The sequence below is a fragment of the Lactuca saligna genome, chromosome 3, assembly GCF_052625555.1.
Source record: "Lactuca saligna cultivar CGN05327 chromosome 3, ASM5262555v1, whole genome shotgun sequence".
Taxonomy (NCBI): Eukaryota; Viridiplantae; Streptophyta; class Magnoliopsida; order Asterales; family Asteraceae; genus Lactuca; species Lactuca saligna.
The window spans coordinates 231699979-231717583 of NC_136419.1; the positions used below are offsets into that span (position 1 = coordinate 231699979).

General features: G+C 36.1%; 1 protein-coding gene across 1 annotated transcript; it reads right to left on the reverse strand.

Moving 5' to 3' along the window:
- Positions 1–15751: 15751 nt before the first annotated feature.
- On the reverse strand, positions 15752–17399 carry LOC145036435 (phospholipid-transporting ATPase 1-like). The gene is made up of 4 exons (XM_078984878.1): positions 17299–17399; positions 16746–17214; positions 16024–16633; positions 15752–15960 (listed from the first exon to the last, which is right to left on the reverse strand). Exons 1-4 carry the CDS (start codon positions 17397–17399, stop codon positions 15752–15754), a joined length of 1389 nt encoding a protein of 462 aa, XP_078841004.1.
- Positions 17400–17605: the final 206 nt, after the last annotated feature.

Here is a 17605-nt window from a genome sequence, read left to right on the forward strand (position 1 = left end):
CAACTCTCAAGTCATCACTCCCACCAAGGGTAAGGACTCAGTCCTTAGTCCTCCATAGCTACTTGACGATATTCTTGAAGGGTTTTGGTCACAATCACATCCTATGTGCTCATACAAACCCTAATGCTTAGATCTAGGTTTCTCTATTGTACATGCAAGTTATCCAAGACTATAAACCCTAATTCTAGCATTCAAGTAATCATATTAATATGCAATTAGGTTTAAGATCATACCTTGATTGTTATGTAGCAATAACAATCTCAATTCCTCCTTGTATTGACTTTAGAAAGTTTAGAGTCACAAATGTCACTCCTCTAATGGTTCACAAACACCATAAGCAAGAGGATGAAGAGGATAGAGGATAGAGGTTGCCCAAAACGTGTTCTAACCCTAGAAGAGAAGTTCCCCTTGTTTTTGAGCCTTAAGGGTTCTATATATAGTGAGGCTATTAGGGTTACCTAACAAGGAAACCCTAATTTGGATGCTTAAGCCCTAAGCAACCCATGGACTCCTTTCCTTAAGGCCTTGGATGATTTCCCCATGGGTTTCCCCATAGAATTCGTCCACTCCTCAATACAAGACAATCCATGGCCCAAATTGCAATTATCTTATAATTACAATTCCAGTCCCTTAAGTTAAATTAATCTCTTTCAGTCACAAAACTAATTACCAATTAATTATTGAATAATATTAATTAAAGAATATGATTTCTCCTTTAATATATTATTCTCATAATATATTAATAAATCATATTTAATCCTTTCTCTCCATACTTCATCCTCTCAAGTTGCTTTGGTGAAGGCAACCCAAAAGGACGATGCAACATCGGGTCAAGTACATACCAAAATAGTTGTGGAATTAGACACTAATCCAACAGTCTCCCACTTAGATAAGTCTAATAACTATTTTGCGTATGACTTCAGATCCTGATCTGCAAATCGTAGCTTTTCAAAGCCGCTATCAACTCTGATCATATCAGATACGCGTGTCCTTAGATAAGGGATCATATATTCCTCCATTCTAGATATCGTAAGACATGATTTCTAATCATTCTCTTTCTACTATTTCTTGATTTCCGATTTATGATGATTGACTAATTGAACAAATCAAATTAGCCCAAGCCCGGCCGAGCATTTACATTTGTCATCACTAAATCATCGAGGGGCCCAAAGATATCACTTTTATCCTTCTTTGGATAAAAGGAACGGATAAACTTTGATACAATGCTTGCTTGAACTCACTCACCGAATCAGACACAAAAATATGTTTTATAACACCAAGTTACTAGTGCGTTTACATATTATCAATGTGCAACCGATTAGCAAGATACAACTCACACATCTCGGTTTCAAGAATATAAGATGTTATCGTCTCACCAATCACTCATGATACAATTCATGGAGTGATCCAATGAGCGTGGGTTTAACCCAATGCTCAAATTCATGTTCATAAGCACTCATGAATGTTGCAACAAACATTTGGTTATGTCTAATACTCTTTTAGAAAATCCACACACCAATTCACGACAGTCTTAATTCATACCTACTTCCAACATATGAACAACTGTGGCCCGTTCGAATAATTTGACTGTTCTTAACCAATTAAATTATTCAGGAAGTCAAAACATGCAAAGTGAAACACAAGAATAATATTAATCCCATATGGCCTCAAACCTTTCAGTATAAATAAAACACCTTTTATTTATCACCATATCGATTAGTCATTATTTGTCGTTTGGGTTAATCAACTTCTTACTTGAATTATTACTATACTTGTCCCATGCTCCTAGCATGCACACAATGTTTACCAATGGTTCTTACTTTGTGAATAGATCAAATTGAACACATTTCCAATCATTCTGATTTTACAACTCCTAATCCTTTTTCATAAGTGTAAGAACATCAAATTCTTGCTACTTATAGAATATACTAGATTCTAATATTTTATGCAACGATCCCTTTTGTAATATCACTGCACCAAAGTCACAAAGACTATTGCCAATGAAATTACAAAGTCCTCTATTGGATATTGTTACAAGACAATTCCATAGATGTGATGTCTCTCACTCAAAGTACATTCCTTTGAACATCCTTTTGCATAAAAGTTTCTAATCTAGTCATAGATTTTTCAATATTCAATTTCCCAATATGAACACATTTTCGTATTTTCCATATGACAACTCATTCTTAATAGAATCTTATCTATTCGTAATAAAGTCGATATGGTCCATCCAATATGGAAACATTTCCATATTTTCCATATGACAACTTATTAATAGAATCTTTTCTATTCATAATAATGTCGATATGGTCCATTCAATCCCATGCTTCCAACTACTCATAAGCAACCAATCCACGTCGAACTTTGGATTGTCCTTTGATAGTTGTTTAATTATTTTAGTCAAAACCGATTCTAGTCCTTTTTCCCTCTAAATGCGCTATACATTTGGAAAATTTTAGAATGGTCAAATATTAAAGCATTTGTAATCGATCCTATACCCGAAGCGTATGAGACACGATGTTTTATTTGCTATGTTCTCAAAATTCGAATTGTGAAGAGGAATGTCGTAATCATAATCGAAATTTTAAGAACACACTATGTACCTTTGACTAAATTTATTAACATTTCTCAACCTAAGCCTTTAGATTTGAAATGAAGCATAATATTCTCTCCCTTAATTATAGCAAAACAACTTTACATCCCTTACCACTTTGCAAGGTATAAATCTTGTTTTCTATAATTAATATTGCCAACTCGCAATACTTTCCTTAATAATCATACAATCATAACATTTATTCTTCCACTATCATGATGATTATTATAAAACATAACACTTATTCTCCCACTAGCTTCGACATGTATTCATAAACATCTTAACTTTCAGAAAAACAATACCTATTGAATTTCTTAAGTCCATGTTTCTAATAGACAAAACTGCAAATTTAGGCCTTGTGGTTTGCAAAAACCTTTGGATGGGGTCCAAAAAGTTTCCAGCTTGCACCGAAGGTCCAAAATCAAGGTTTTTCATTGTTTTTGGTCCAAAAAAACATGAAAAGTCAATTTTACCCTTTTCCATTTCTTTTTTTCTATTTTCTTTATTTATTTTGATATTTAAATAATTAAAATAAATAAATAAATAAAATCTTACCCAACATATACACACACTCTTTGTCGTTCTCTTTCTCTCTTTCTCTCTCTCTCTCTCACTCTATCTCTCTCTCTTAACTGAAGAACTTCCCATCTCGTCTCCATTGGCAACCTCCAAGTCCTGATTTTAAACTCCGACAACCTCACTAGAAAAATACCAGGTTAGCTTGGGAACTACCGGAGTCTCAAGAATCTGAAGAGAAATTAAGAACCTACAACATTTGGGCTAACTCCAACAAACTCACCTCCAAGACTTAATTTTTGTTCCACCAGTTTACAAATTTTAGCACCATAAAGAGAAATCACGAACCTGCAACATTTAGGCCACCTATCGATGCCTTCTAATTAACTCTGACTAACATTTCCCCTCTCAACCTCAGTCAATGTCTCTCTCCCAGAGGGTATCACGACGATTGGTGGTTTTCGTCATCGGATAACATAACCCATCACTAGTAACTCATAAAAAAATCAAACACCACCATCGACTTGATCTTTTCTTTCTTCTATCCTTATCATTGAATCACCCCACCTGGAATCTATTATCTAGTACCAAATCTGGAATCCACAAAACCTAAATACATCGAATCTGATTTCAAACTCAAACTTACCTCTGTTTCTTTGTTACACATACATCGACTTCCATCTTCTTTTGATGTATGTGAACATCTTAGTTCTCTATACAGACTGGAGTTTCATTGAAACCTACAAATTTCATCATAAAAGGTTCTGAGATGCACCTTTTCTCAGTTCATCGGACCTCCGTAGCCTCTGCTAAAGAATAGTGTTGAGATGCACCATTGGGGTTTCTCTGTTACTCCTTCAATTTCACAGATCATTGTGTTGGGGTTTATCTTTGACTGGAACCCGAAGATTCTTTTGACAAACGATTTGTTGCTGGCTTTTGGATTTTGACGTATGTAAGATGATAAAGTAGTGTGTTATTGAAGGGGAAGGGGGTTTCACTGTGTGTTTATGGGACCACTGGTGGGGTTCGATTAACAAGATGATGATCAAAGGGATGGGTATGTCGATGAAGTTGTGGAAGATTCTTAAAGATGAATAAGAATAAAGCTGGGTTAGGTTACGAGAGAGAGAGAGAGAGAGAGAGAGAGAGAGAGAGAGAGAAAGAGAGAGAGGGAGAGAGAGAGAGAGAGAGAGAGAGAGATTTCAGTAAGATTTTATTTTTTATTTTCTTAATTATTTAAATACCAAAATAAATAAAGAAAATAGAAAAAAGAAATGAAAAAGGGTAAAATCGACTTTTCAAGTTTTTTTGGACCAAAAACAATGAAAAACCTTGATTTTGGACCTTCGGTGCAAGCCGGAAACGTTTTGGACCCTATCCAAAGGTTTTTGCAAACCACAAGGACCAAATTTGCAGTTTTGTCTTTCTAATACTTAGTTCTTTGATAATCTTTTATCAAGGCCTCTTAAGCTTATACACCTTTTCCTTAGATAGCTCATATGTGTGTCTAAACAATTAAGACTAGTTGCCAAACCTCACAATTCAAATCATGGAAAGGGATACCGCAACCATAATCGAGTTCAAGAATGCAATTTTACAATCACTATCTTCTTAAAATCTTTCATAGTGAAAGCATTTCCTCACAATCATTTTCATGAAGGATGAAATCTTATGACACTTAGATTTAAACGGTGTATGTGTTCCTATGCATGTGAATTTTTTAATCTTGATTTCTTGCCTTATGGTAGCACAGCTGCCCACCACATCTTCCAAGTAGTTAAGCAGCTCACGTTTTCCTATCAATGTACCTTTCATTGATCAAGGTGCCTTGCCTTTTATGCGTTCAACATGAGAACTCATAGAACACACATGGATAATTAACTCAATTGGAAACAGCACGGAAACAAAATAATGTCAACACGATAGCTTGTAAACCTCAACTCGTGTGCTAGTGATGATCGATAAGGTTTATTTGATTTGTTCTTGAAACCTTTCAAGACCATTAAGACTCCCACTGACTCCCTAACATAGAAGATTCTCTTGTCAATAAACATTTCTTGACAACCAAATATTCAAGAGTTAGTATAGTTTTTATCAAAACATAACACTTCATAAAATGGTCCTAGTTGGTCTTTGTCTGATCCAAGACATCACAACTCTCCAAATTTGATGAATGTTAAAAACCTTCTTAATACTTGTCACTTATTGCCACAATCTTAACTTTATGACTTGTTATTGGAACGAAGTATGATTGACTTTTTGATTTAACCATTTCTTTAATTCTTGATTCCTCTTCTTAGACATACAATTGTGCTAAGACTCACTTAGAGGATCAATTAAGATATGGTTCTTAATCATTAACACCTATCATAAACCATAAAACCTACTCTCCCTTCTTCTTAGAATGGAGAAACTTTTTATCTTTCCGCCTACTTGATTCTTCTTATTCGTTTTGCTATTGATTTAAACTTTTTAATCAATTCCGAATTACACTTAATCTTATAAGTATAATCATATTTACTAAACTTTTAGTAAATCATGATGAATGTCTTGTTACTATTATGGTGGACTTTGACCATCACACAACTTTGTGTACTCGATCTCCTAGTCCTTCACTTGACACTTTGTCAACGAATTAGTCTAATTTCCAAATATGAAATTTCTCATTCATCATGCAACCAAGTTGTGTGATTCTAAATTTCTTTCCAATTGAAACTTGGGCGATGACAAACTCTCGCTATTTGGTAAATTCTCGACTTTTTCCATAAACACCATAAATAAGAATCATATCCATTTGTTGTAGAAATATTCAAACATCAATTTTCATAACGATTTCATTGCAAAGAAGTAAACAAATAAATAAATAAGTCAAACCAAAATTTATTTTATTTATAAAAGCAGCGGAAAACATTTGTCCTTACAATGCAAAATCCATTGAAAACTATGTATTTCAAAAGTAAAATTTCTAACAACTCTATCATAACTATCTAAGCTCAAAATCTAATCTTCAAGTCCATGCGATCAAGATCCATTTCTTGTGATTAGATTCATCTTGCTCTTTCACCAAGCTTCCTTTCTTTTCACCGATCCTACAAAAACATTCAAATGCAATCTTATCACATCATGTATTTTGAATCAATGAATAGGAACTTAACGAAGTTAGATAGTGGATTTTACCTGAAGCGCAGTCATACTCTTTGACTTTCCCATCTTTGGAATTTTCAGGCTCTTGGGGCAGATTTCTATCCAACGCCCTTTCGCTTGGCAGCAAACACAGGTCGCTTCTCTTAGAACGTCCTCGGAAGCATGGTCAGTTGACTTTCCCAACAAATAAACTCCATTGCCTCGCCAAATCATTTATGATTCAGCAGCAATGAGCATGTAAGTTAGGTCAATGAGGTTGTCGTCATGATCCATCATATAATACTTTCTTTTGAACTCATTATATGATTCAGGAAGTGACTGCAAAACCCAATTTATAGCCAACTCATTCGAGAATGACACACCCAACATTATCAACCTATTAATGTGTGATTTCATTCCTAGAACGTGGGCACACACGGGTTTACCATCTTCATGTTTCATTTCCAATAGGGCTTTAGTGATGTTGAAGCTTTCAATTCTTCGATCTTGTGGGTTAGGGAGAACAATTGGAGGAGGTGGAGGAAGTGAAGCATGATTTCTTGTTCCTCGATCGAATCGTGGAATACCATCTTCATGTGGAATGCTTGTTCCACGGGATTTGGGAAAACTATAGTTGTCGAACTTTGACATCTACAAAACGGGAGAAACAAATTCAGGCTAGTTGATTGATTGAGTCCTTGGTAAATCACCCAAATGAAATTCCAAGGCTAGGACCCAACACAATACGCTACAACCTAGAAAAGGGATGTCGTAATCTAGTGGCAGAATATCTGAAGGTAAGTGAATGATGATTCACTAATTTCAACCATGAAAAATGAAAAAGTAATTTATGTTTTAAATCTATGAAAACTCCTAGATCCTTTGAGATTCATTGAACATTTCAATGGCATGTTTAAATCTCGATATGGCCCTCTTGTTTGTGACTGGGATGCCGAGGATCACAAAGTGGGTGTGAATAACCATGCAAACTTACATGGTGCCCTCACATGTTACAATCACCTATTCGATGTGCCGGTAAACCACACACGCTCCACCGAACTATAACAAACATTGAGTCACCCTTTGCTACCTTTCCTTAGAACCATTTAGTGTGCCGGTAAACCACACACGCTCCACTAACGTCTTTGCAACGGCACAAAGTGTAATTTCATGGAATTGCATCAATTCACTTTTGCCTAAGTAACTAAGATTGGGAATTTGAAAAACGTTTAGTTACTTTGTATTTCATTATACTTATAATGGAAGGTTTCGTCCTATCCTACCCGTTCGGCTAACGACCCTCCACTAGTCAAGAGTGCGGTGCGTAAGAGTGGATACGCATTCAATCGCCATTTTATAGGCAATTTCCTTAAACACCCCTCATAGACCAGCTTCGTGAATGAGGCCTACCAACGGTAAGACTGACTTTTACTCATACATATATATAATGTTAGACTTTTAATGTTATATATATATATATATATATATATATATATATATATATATATATATATATATATATAGTATAGGGTGTATTTTACACTTTTAAAATACTAGGTTGTCAAATTTAATAATTATACTTTTAATTCAATTAAATTGCAAACCAAAACTTTTATGGATTTATTAAACCTCTTTTAATTATACACCTTAATTAATTAATAAAACCATAAGGGTGTGAATTGAATTTTCAAAACAATACTAGGGTTTTAGACTTTAACATTCCTAATTAAACCTTTAATCAACTTTTAAATTCCAAAACTTGAGGGCAAGTTTTGAAACATTTCAAAACATTAGGGTTTAGAATTTAAACATACATCAAAATTAAACTTTTAATCAAAATTTAAATTCCAAAACTTGAGGGAAAGTTTTGAAACCTTTTCAAAACATTAGGGTTTCAACTATTTAAATTTCAAAACAACAAAACTTTTGAGTTCAAATTTAAACTATAAAACGTAAAAGGGAAAATATGAAACTTTTCATAACAACAAGGATCAAATAACAAATAATCTAAATTAACATTTAATCACATAATTATCCATATTTGATTTATTTAATGATTTCTTGCAAAACAATTTACCAATTTAATCAAAATAATTAATCAATTATCACATAAGGAAACAAATATTTTATTAATTGATAAATATCTTCAATTAGATCAAGAATATACTCATATATATCATAAAATCAGATTTATATTGATCTAATATGATAAAGGCAAGTATCTCAAAGATAAACAAGCAAGAAATCCCGAAAATAGCTCCATCTAACGCTCGAACTCGCCGTGTACCCCCATGGACTCGCCGAGTAGGGGGCAACTCGTCGAGTCCATAGTGGGAGTCGCCGAGTCCATCATGCAGAACCACAAAAACCGAATTTTTTCAACATACAAGGCATCAATACAACAGAAACCAATCTTGGCTCTGATACCACTGATGGGTTTTGGTCATAAGAACATCATATGTGCTCATACAAACCCTAATGCTTGGATCTAGGTTTCTCTATTGTACATGCAAGTTATCCAAGACTATAAACCGTAATTCTAGCATTCAAGTAATCATATTAACATGAAATTAGGTTTAAGATTATACCTAGATTGTTATGTAGCAATAACAATCTCAATTCCTCCTTGTATTGACTTTAGAAAGCTTAGAGTCACAAATGTCACTCCTCTAATGGTTCACAAACACCATAAGCAAGAGTATGAAGAGGATAGAGGATAGAGGCTGCCCAAAACGTGTTCTAACCCTAGAAGAGAAGTTCCCCTCGTTTTTGAGCCTTAAGGGTTCTATATATAGTGAGGCTATTAGGGTTATCTAACAAGGAAACCCTAATTTGGATGCTTAAGCCCTAAGCAACCCATTGACTCCTTTCCTTAAGGCCTTTGATGATTTCCCCATGGGTTTCCCCATAGAATTCGTCCACTCCTCAATACAAGACAATCCATGGCACAAATTGCAATTATCTTATAATTACAATTCCTGTCCCTTAAGTTTAATTAATCTCTTTCAGTCACAAAACTAATTACCAATTAATTATTGACTAATATTAATTAAACAATATGATTTCTCCTTTAATATATTATTCTCATAATATATTACTAAATCATATTTAATCCTTTCTCTCCATAATTCATCCTATCAAGTTGCTTTAGTGAAGGCAACCCAAAAGGACCATGCACCATCGGGTCAAGTACATACCAAAATAGTTATGGACTTAGACACTAATCCAACTATTTTTTACCGCAGTCTAGTGTGCCTTGCCAGGGTACCCCTGATACCTGCTAACCATGCTTAAGGAAAAGGCTACATCAGGTCGAGTACACCTCATAGCATACATGATCGATCCTACAGCTGAAGCATAAGGTACTTAACTCATTTCTTCTATCTCAGCCTCAGTACATGGGATCTAAGCTTTACTCAATCTGGTATTTCTCTGGATAGGTAACTCTCCTTTCTTGGATTTCTGCATGCTGAATCTCTTCAACACCTTGTCCAAGTAGGTACTATGACTAAGTCCAATTAGTCTTTTACTCCGGTTTCTCAAAATCCTTATCCCTAGAATATAGGTAGCTTCTCGTAGGTCCTTCATAAAGAAACACTTCCCAAGCCAGGACTTAATTTCCTGCAGAGTTAGGATGTCATTTCCTATGACTAGTATGTCATCCACATACAATACCAAAAATCTAACTATACTCCCACTAGCCTTGACATACACACAAGATTCATCTTCATTCCTAGAAAAACCAAATTCCATGACTTTCTCATCACAACAAAGATTCCATCTGCGAGGTGCTTGCTTTAAAACATAAATGGATTACTCAAGCTTACACACTCTATTAGGGTACTCGTTACTAACAAAATCTTCTGGTTAACTCATGTAAACATCTTCAGTAAAGTTTCCATTAAGGAAAGCGGTTTTCACATCCATTTGCCATATTTCGTAGTCATGAAAATGCAGCTATGGCTAACATAACCCTAATAGACTTAATCTTGGCTACTGGAGAAAAAGTCTCATCATAATCCACTTCAGGAGTTTGAGAGAAGGCATTTGCAACCAGTTGAGCCTTATAAGTGTGTACATTACCATCCATGTAGGTCTTCTTCTTGAAGATCCATTTGCACCCTACAGTCTTACAACCTGGTACATTCTCAATCAAGTTCCAAACATGATTGTCATACATGGATTGCATCTCGCTATCCATAGCCTCTTTCCATTTAGCAGACTCAGGGCCTGCCATGGCTTCCGTGTAGGTGTTAGGTTCATCCAAACCTACTAGTGTCTCATCACTAATAAGTGTCTCGCCTTCAGCAGTAATATGGAAACCATAGTAATGCTCAGGTGCATTCCTAACTTTCGTGGTATGCCTCAGCGGTACAGACTCGTCAATTGGCTCAACAGCAGTTCCCTCCTCAAGTTGAGGGCTAGGGTTTGAAGTTCCTTCACCACTTGACTCTTGAAGTTCTCCAAGGTCAATTTTCCTCCCACTGTCTCCTTGGCTTATAAACTCTCTCTCTCGAAAGACTACTCTTCTTGCTACAAATACCACATTATCACTAGGTCTGTATTAGAGGTAACCAAAGGATCATTGTGGGTAGTCGATGAAAATGCACCTCTCGCTTCGGGGTTCTAGCTTATAATGAGACTCGCGCCTCACAAAATCCTTGCAACCCCAAATCTTGATGTAGGCTAGTTTGGGTACCTTACCAGTCTACATCTCGTGAGGAGTTCTGGCAGTTTTCTTTGTAGGGACTAGATTATGAATACGTGGGGCAGTCTCTAAGGCATACCCCTAGAATGAGATTGGTAGCAAAGCTTGACTCATCATGGAATGAACCGTATCTAACAAGGTTCGATTACGCCTCTCAGCCACACCATTCAACTGTGGTGTCCTGGGAGGTGTCAATTGTGAGATAATCCCACATTCCCTAAGATAGTCGAGGAACTCTGAACTAAGATACTCACCACCTCAATCGGATCGAGGCATCTTAATGTTCCTGCCCAATTGATTCTCGACTTCCTGTTTAAATTCATTAAACCTCTCGAAAGTCTCTGACTTATGCTTGATTAAGTAGACATATCCATATCTACTGTAATCATTAGTAAAAGTCAAATAATAATGTTTTGTATCCCCTGTGGCACGTTTGAATGGTCCATGCACATCCGTGTGTACAATATCCAACAAACCTTCACCCCTCTCACAAGAACCTGTGAAGGGAAACTTTGTTATTTTTCCAAGTAAGCATGACTCACAACTATCATCTGACTTTAGGTCAAATGACTCCAAGACTCCATCCTTTTGGAGTTGGCCTATGCGTTTCTTGCTTATATGTCCAAGACGACAATGCCATAATGATGCTTTATCCATGTTATTATTATTAAGAGAATTAATACACAAAACATTATTTCCTAAGTTATCAACCACGGATACAGTTACATACACACCATCACAAGGTAATGCTTTAAAATAAAGAATATTATTAAAGAAAGCATTAATCGAACCAACTTCATTATCAATTGAAAAGGTAAAACCTTGTATATACAATGCATGAAAGGAAATAATATTTCTTGCTATTTCTGGAGAATAACAACATTTATTCAAATCTAAACTAAACCCACTACTTAGCGATAAAGTATAAACTCCAATCTTGGTGACAGGTGATGCTTTCCTGTTTCCTATGATCAAGTTTATTCTTCCTTGCTCCACATTCTCACTTCTTCTTAGTCCCTACAGATCAGAACATATATGAATACCTCAACCGGTATCAAGGACCCAAGAGTTAGAATGGGGTGAGTTATTATATAAGATAGTGTAAATACATGCATGGTTGGGTTTGACTTTCCCATCCTTCACATCTTGTTGGTACTTTGGGCAGTTCCGCTTCCAATGTGCCTTTTCATGGCAATAGAAGCATTCAGCTTCTTTTGCGTCAGAAGAAGGAGTGACGATACCTTTCTTGGTTCCACTTGAAGAAGAGCCATCAAGGGTCCTAGCCTTGGTACCCTTCGAATAACTCTTTCTCTTCTTCCCTCGTCCTTTCCCGATTGCCAAGACAGGTTCGGAGTTGATAAGAGTAGGAGTAGTAACAACCGCCTTACCCTTAAGACCACTTTCCGCGGTCTTTAAGAGTCCTTGAAGTTTGCTGAGAGTGACCTCTTCCTTGTTCATGTGGTATATCATGCGGAATTGATCATAACCTGAAGGTAAGGAGGGCAAAATGATACCTGTTGCTAGCTCCTCGGGGAAGTTCACATTAAGCTTCAGCAAGCGGCCCACAAATCTTTGCATTTTCTGCATGTGGACTGTGATGGGTTCACCATCCTTCATTCAGGTTGTTATGATGGAGGAGATGATTTCATACCTCTCTTGTCTTTCACTTTGATAGTATCTTTCCATCAAATCTTGGTGCATTTCAAAAGGGTAGAAGTCCTCGTAGGACTTTTGGAGGTCGGCTGTCATAGTGGCCATCATGATGCATGCCACCTTGGTGGCATCCCTTTCACGTGCCCTAAAGTCTGCGATCTCTTGAGGAGTAGCAACTATCTCATCAATCTCCTTAAGCTCCTTATCGAGGACATATTCTTTTTCCTCGTAGTGGGTAATCATTTGGATGTTTCTGATCCATTCATTAAAGTTGGATCCATCTAAAGTGATTTTCCCACAAAATTTCATTAGAGAAAAGGAGCCATTAGGATTAGAGCCAGAAGCAGCAGTGTTTGCAGACATCGGAAAAGAAGAAAAGTTTAGTTTAGAAATAGAGATAGTCCTTAATAAAACACCCAAATGTAGTATTAAGGCTAGGACCCAATCACAATATATTAAACTTAGAAGAGGTATGTCGTAATCTAAGTAATAACATATTTGAAAGGTAGGTGAATGACGATTCACCAATTTCCACAAAAGCCAAAATATTAAAAATATTTAATTTGGTTCTTAGAAACTCCTAGATTCTTTTGAGATTTAATGAACTTTTCATAGGCATTTTTCAATCTCGAGTGTGCCTTCCAAGTTTTGTGACTGGGATGCTGAGGATCACGATACGAGGTGTGAAGTAACCATGCAAATTACTTGGTACCCTTAATGTATTACCCGTCAATCGATGTGTCGGTTAACCATACACGCTCCATCAATACAATCACTACAAGAAAAAGACCCTTTCACGACGTGCAAATCACGACGCTCATTGATTTATGTTATGCAAAAGAGAGTGACAATAAAAACGTGTCGTTTGTTCAAAAAATTTGAAGATTTAGGTCACGCATTATTGCGTGCCCTTAAATTAGTGTCTAATGTAAAAAAAAATAAAAAAAAATAAAAAAATAAAAAAAAAAAAACACGGAGGGCACTTTATCTAGAACGTGCGTCCTCTGTGATTGTTGCTTTATGATTTTTACTAAAATGTGCGTTCTTGAAAAGGGGAAATGAAATCCCCTCAAAATTCTTAAAATTTTTAATACCCCGCTTCAAGATCCCCTTCGTTCTATTCTTCCCTTTTCTCTGCAAACCCTAATCACGATACCATCTCTGCTGTATACCTCAACAATTCATATATTAGAAAATCATTGGGATAATTTCTAGGGCATTTTTAAACACTCATTCGACTTTTTTCTCTCCCGCCTCCCCTGTCTCTCTATTTTGTGCTCTGATACCCCCCTTCCATTTATGCCACCGTCTCCATCGCCATCAAAACGAGGATATGAGGCAGTGCTTGATCTACGATCGTCCAGTCGCCGATGCCCGGTTAATAGGAGTTGAAAACATCATAACATAAAAACTATTCTTAACCTTGCCGAACTCAGAAAAGCCGATGTGGCACATCCATGAGTATGAGGTGAAGAGCAACGTCCTTTTCCTTCCCGGCGTCCCTGGTCTAGTTGAGCGGCAAGATCGGGAGAAAGCGCCAAAAACTTACGGGAAGACGATTCACTTTTTTGGTAGGTGGATAGAGGCGATCAACTTCCCCTAGGTCTCCCACAGGTAATGATGGCTCTAATTCGTGATGGCTTTACCCTAATCTCGCTAAAGGTACAATTTACATTTCCTGATTTCCACCATTTTTGATCACCTGCAACTTATGTAGAAACTCTATCGATCGATTATTATTACATATTTGGAGTCTCGCTATGGTGTTTTGTTCAAAAAGGAAAGGGATAACAGAGCGTATATGGAAGGTTTATCCCAAGGAATTCACTCAAAAGCACACGTTGATGGAGTTGGACTCAAAACTATTGTACGAGATATCAATTTTCATTGCTTGGAGACCTAGCAAGGGTAATTTGGGAATATAGTCATCCAATTTCATTATGCCTAGTTGTTAACAATGGTTTATGTTAACTATATATTAACTTTTTTTGGTGTTTTTTGTTTATTAGGTTTGTCCAACTCATTTGCACCCACGCCTAACTGGTATGGCGACAAGTATCAGTTATCTTTTTTATAAGTGTCAAATGTCCTTTATTTATTTATTTGTTTTTTTGTTTATCATCTGAATCATCTAGTATTTTTTGATGTTATTTGTGAAGGGCTTAATAAGTCACTAAAATAGTGCAATCACCCTGTGTAGACTTGCATGAGTTTGTCCTCAGCTTGTATCACCTCACACGGAGCATTTCATGCAAGCATGGCATATTGCTTTAGCCATGTAAGTCCCAAAATTTTTACAACTTCAACCTCATTTCCTTTTTCTTAGAATTTTTACTTAAAACATCATTTGACAATACTTAAATTTCTTAATGTCAACAAAATTCGGGATGATATTCAAAAGGAGGATTTTTTTCGAGGTCTCTGTGCAATGGTATGCATCTGCTTTTGTGTTGTTTTGACTTTTGATTTGATTTGAAGCAGAAACTTACTTATGTTTTTTTGGTTTGCAGGTGAAAGTGAACGCATCAGTGGATTTAAGTTCACTTGTTTTCTTATGTAGAGCCATTTCTAGTTGGCATGTAAGTTTTTCATTTCAACTATTCTTCAACACACACACACATAGTATATATACACGTGTCAACACCATTTCAGCATGCACACCTGATTTTTAGAGGCTAGTCAATAGTCATGGTCTGGGGTAAAATTGAAGAAATCAAGTAAACTTCCATCACCATTCAGCTCTATAACGACACCTCTCTCACAATCAGCTCATACCACAGAGATGCATCCTTTCATTCTCTGATAAGGTTTTCTCTCCTTCTCAGTTCTCGCTGCAAATTCGCTATGTCACTATCTGTGTTTATGATTTTGGTGAGTTCATCATGTCTCTATATCCCTTTCCAGCAATCTACGCATACTTTTGTTTAACTTGCCTTTATTTTGTGTTCATACAGCTGAAATTTGCTTTAATGTGTCATTTCACTACATAATTTGGTTATGTAATTATTATACGATGATTTAGATTGCCGATTGAAGTTTGGGAACACCAATTAATGTTTTGGAATGCCGATTTGAACATCATTTGTGCGTTGGGTGCGTCGACTCAATATATGGTAACAAAATCTCACATTTTCCAGCAATTAGTTGTGTATATCTTAATTGTAAGGGGTAGCATGTCTTTCACTAAGAATTGGAATCACAGTGTTACATGCTGCTAGTGTTAGAAAAAACTCATGAGCAGAAATTCTTTCATTCCCATTTAGCCCTTTATGAATCAACCCCATGAGATCAGGATCCACAGTAATATCATATTTTATCTTCTTTCCTTTCATGTCTGCTTCTGTTGAAACAAGAATGGTATAAACTGACAAAAAGAATGTTATAAAATAAAACTACTAAAAGAAAGTCAAATGCGAAAAAGTCAAACCTGGATTCTCTTTATCCATAATTGGTGGATTATGATAATGCTTCCCGAAAATAGAAGCTTTTCTGAATTCCATTTTGTTTTCAATAAGTGTTCCAGTTTTATCAGAAAACACATAACAAATTTGACCTAAATCTTCATTTATACTTAAGGATCTGCATTGAAACCTTGAGTTTGTACTGCTATCATACATGTGTTTGTCTTCTATAATGAAATAACATTGACCTAATCGAACCAATTCCATGGTGATGTAGAAAGATATCGGAATCATGATCTGAAACACAATAACAGAACTCAAAAACGCAAAAAACGTCTCCATTGGAATCCCATAGTATTTATACGGTTTTCCTGGAAACTTTCCCTTTATAAGATAGCTCTTTCTATAATAAGGAATCGTATCAATTGCATCATGATGACTCATCAGCCATAAACACATCCCAATAGCAACAACAAGACACAATATGAATACAAAAATAGATAACCAGATAGTTTCTGAGTTCATTGCTTGTTCAAGTCTGCTTCTTTTTGAAGGGGAAATTGCACTATTTAGCATAGCTTTTGTCTCTTGTCCAGCATACACAACAACACCTATAACCCATTTTGTGTTTTTCACCTGACACCCACGTAAAATAATGTTTGATTGACTAAGGGAAACTTTATGACCATTTAACTCTATTAGCTGTGAACTCATATATGTTTCTATTAGGTTGTTCACATCTAATTACCCCTGATATTGACCCTAATGGCATTAAGGATGTTTCTTGTCTAGCATAACGTGTCTTTAAATTCGAATCTCCATCTAAATTCATGGTTTGTATGTAAGCAAGGCCACTAGGATCACTTATCCACATCAGCACCATGTCACAAGGGATTGTCACAAGAGATTCTTTGTTGTTCTCGTTTCTGTCTGATCTGTGTCTTCTCCAATCCTCGTATCCATCTTTTATAGCAGTTACTGTGAGAATAAAAAGGAAAGGGAAGAGAGAGACTATTCTTCCAAAGACTACAAGAGGAGGAAGCTGATTGAGAGTTGCAACGGCTAAAAAGTATATGTAAGCCACTTGATGAAACTGAATGAAGAGATTCCTGGGTTGGAAGTTTATAAGTGTGTATTTGCTAGTGGTGATCTTGTTTCCTGCTGAAAGTGGGTTGGTCTCCAAATGCCGGCCTAAGGACCGGGTAATCTGTTGTTTCCTACATTTACCCTTTCATCATTTTCGATTTCCTTTTGCATTTTATATGCTTATAAGATAATCTTCTATCAGACAAGGTGTATGCCTTGTTTCTGTTGGACCTATTAGTTTCCCACTATTACTGATTAGATGAGTAGGGTAACCTGTAATCATGTATGCTTGCCACATAAAGCTGTATTTTGCCATACCTAGCTTACTTGCACCAACAGTTATTAAGCAAAAAGCTTGTAGTGGGTGGTTTAGTTTTGTTAGTTGGAGTTCACATGATCGTCAAAGTAATTTGCTTTAGAGATTTGCTGGAGGCTTCTGTTGCTATATGCTAAACCCAACATGCTATTAGTGTTGTTGTTCTTGTAATTGTGATCATTCATTGCTAATACAGCTATGCATTT

Bases quoted from the DNA above. Each gene is read 5' to 3' on its own strand.
- LOC145036435 (XM_078984878.1), bottom strand. From the start codon at position 17,399: ATGGCAAAATACAGCTTTATGTGGCAAGCATACATGATTACAGGTTAC. The intron at 17,215-17,298 runs GCATACACCTTG...GGGTAAATGTAG, and splicing joins ATAGGTCCAACAGAAACAAG to GAAACAACAGATTACCCGGT. The intron at 15,961-16,023 runs GTTTGACTTTTT...TCTTTTTGTCAG, and splicing joins TATGGATAAAGAGAATCCAG to TTTATACCATTCTTGTTTCA.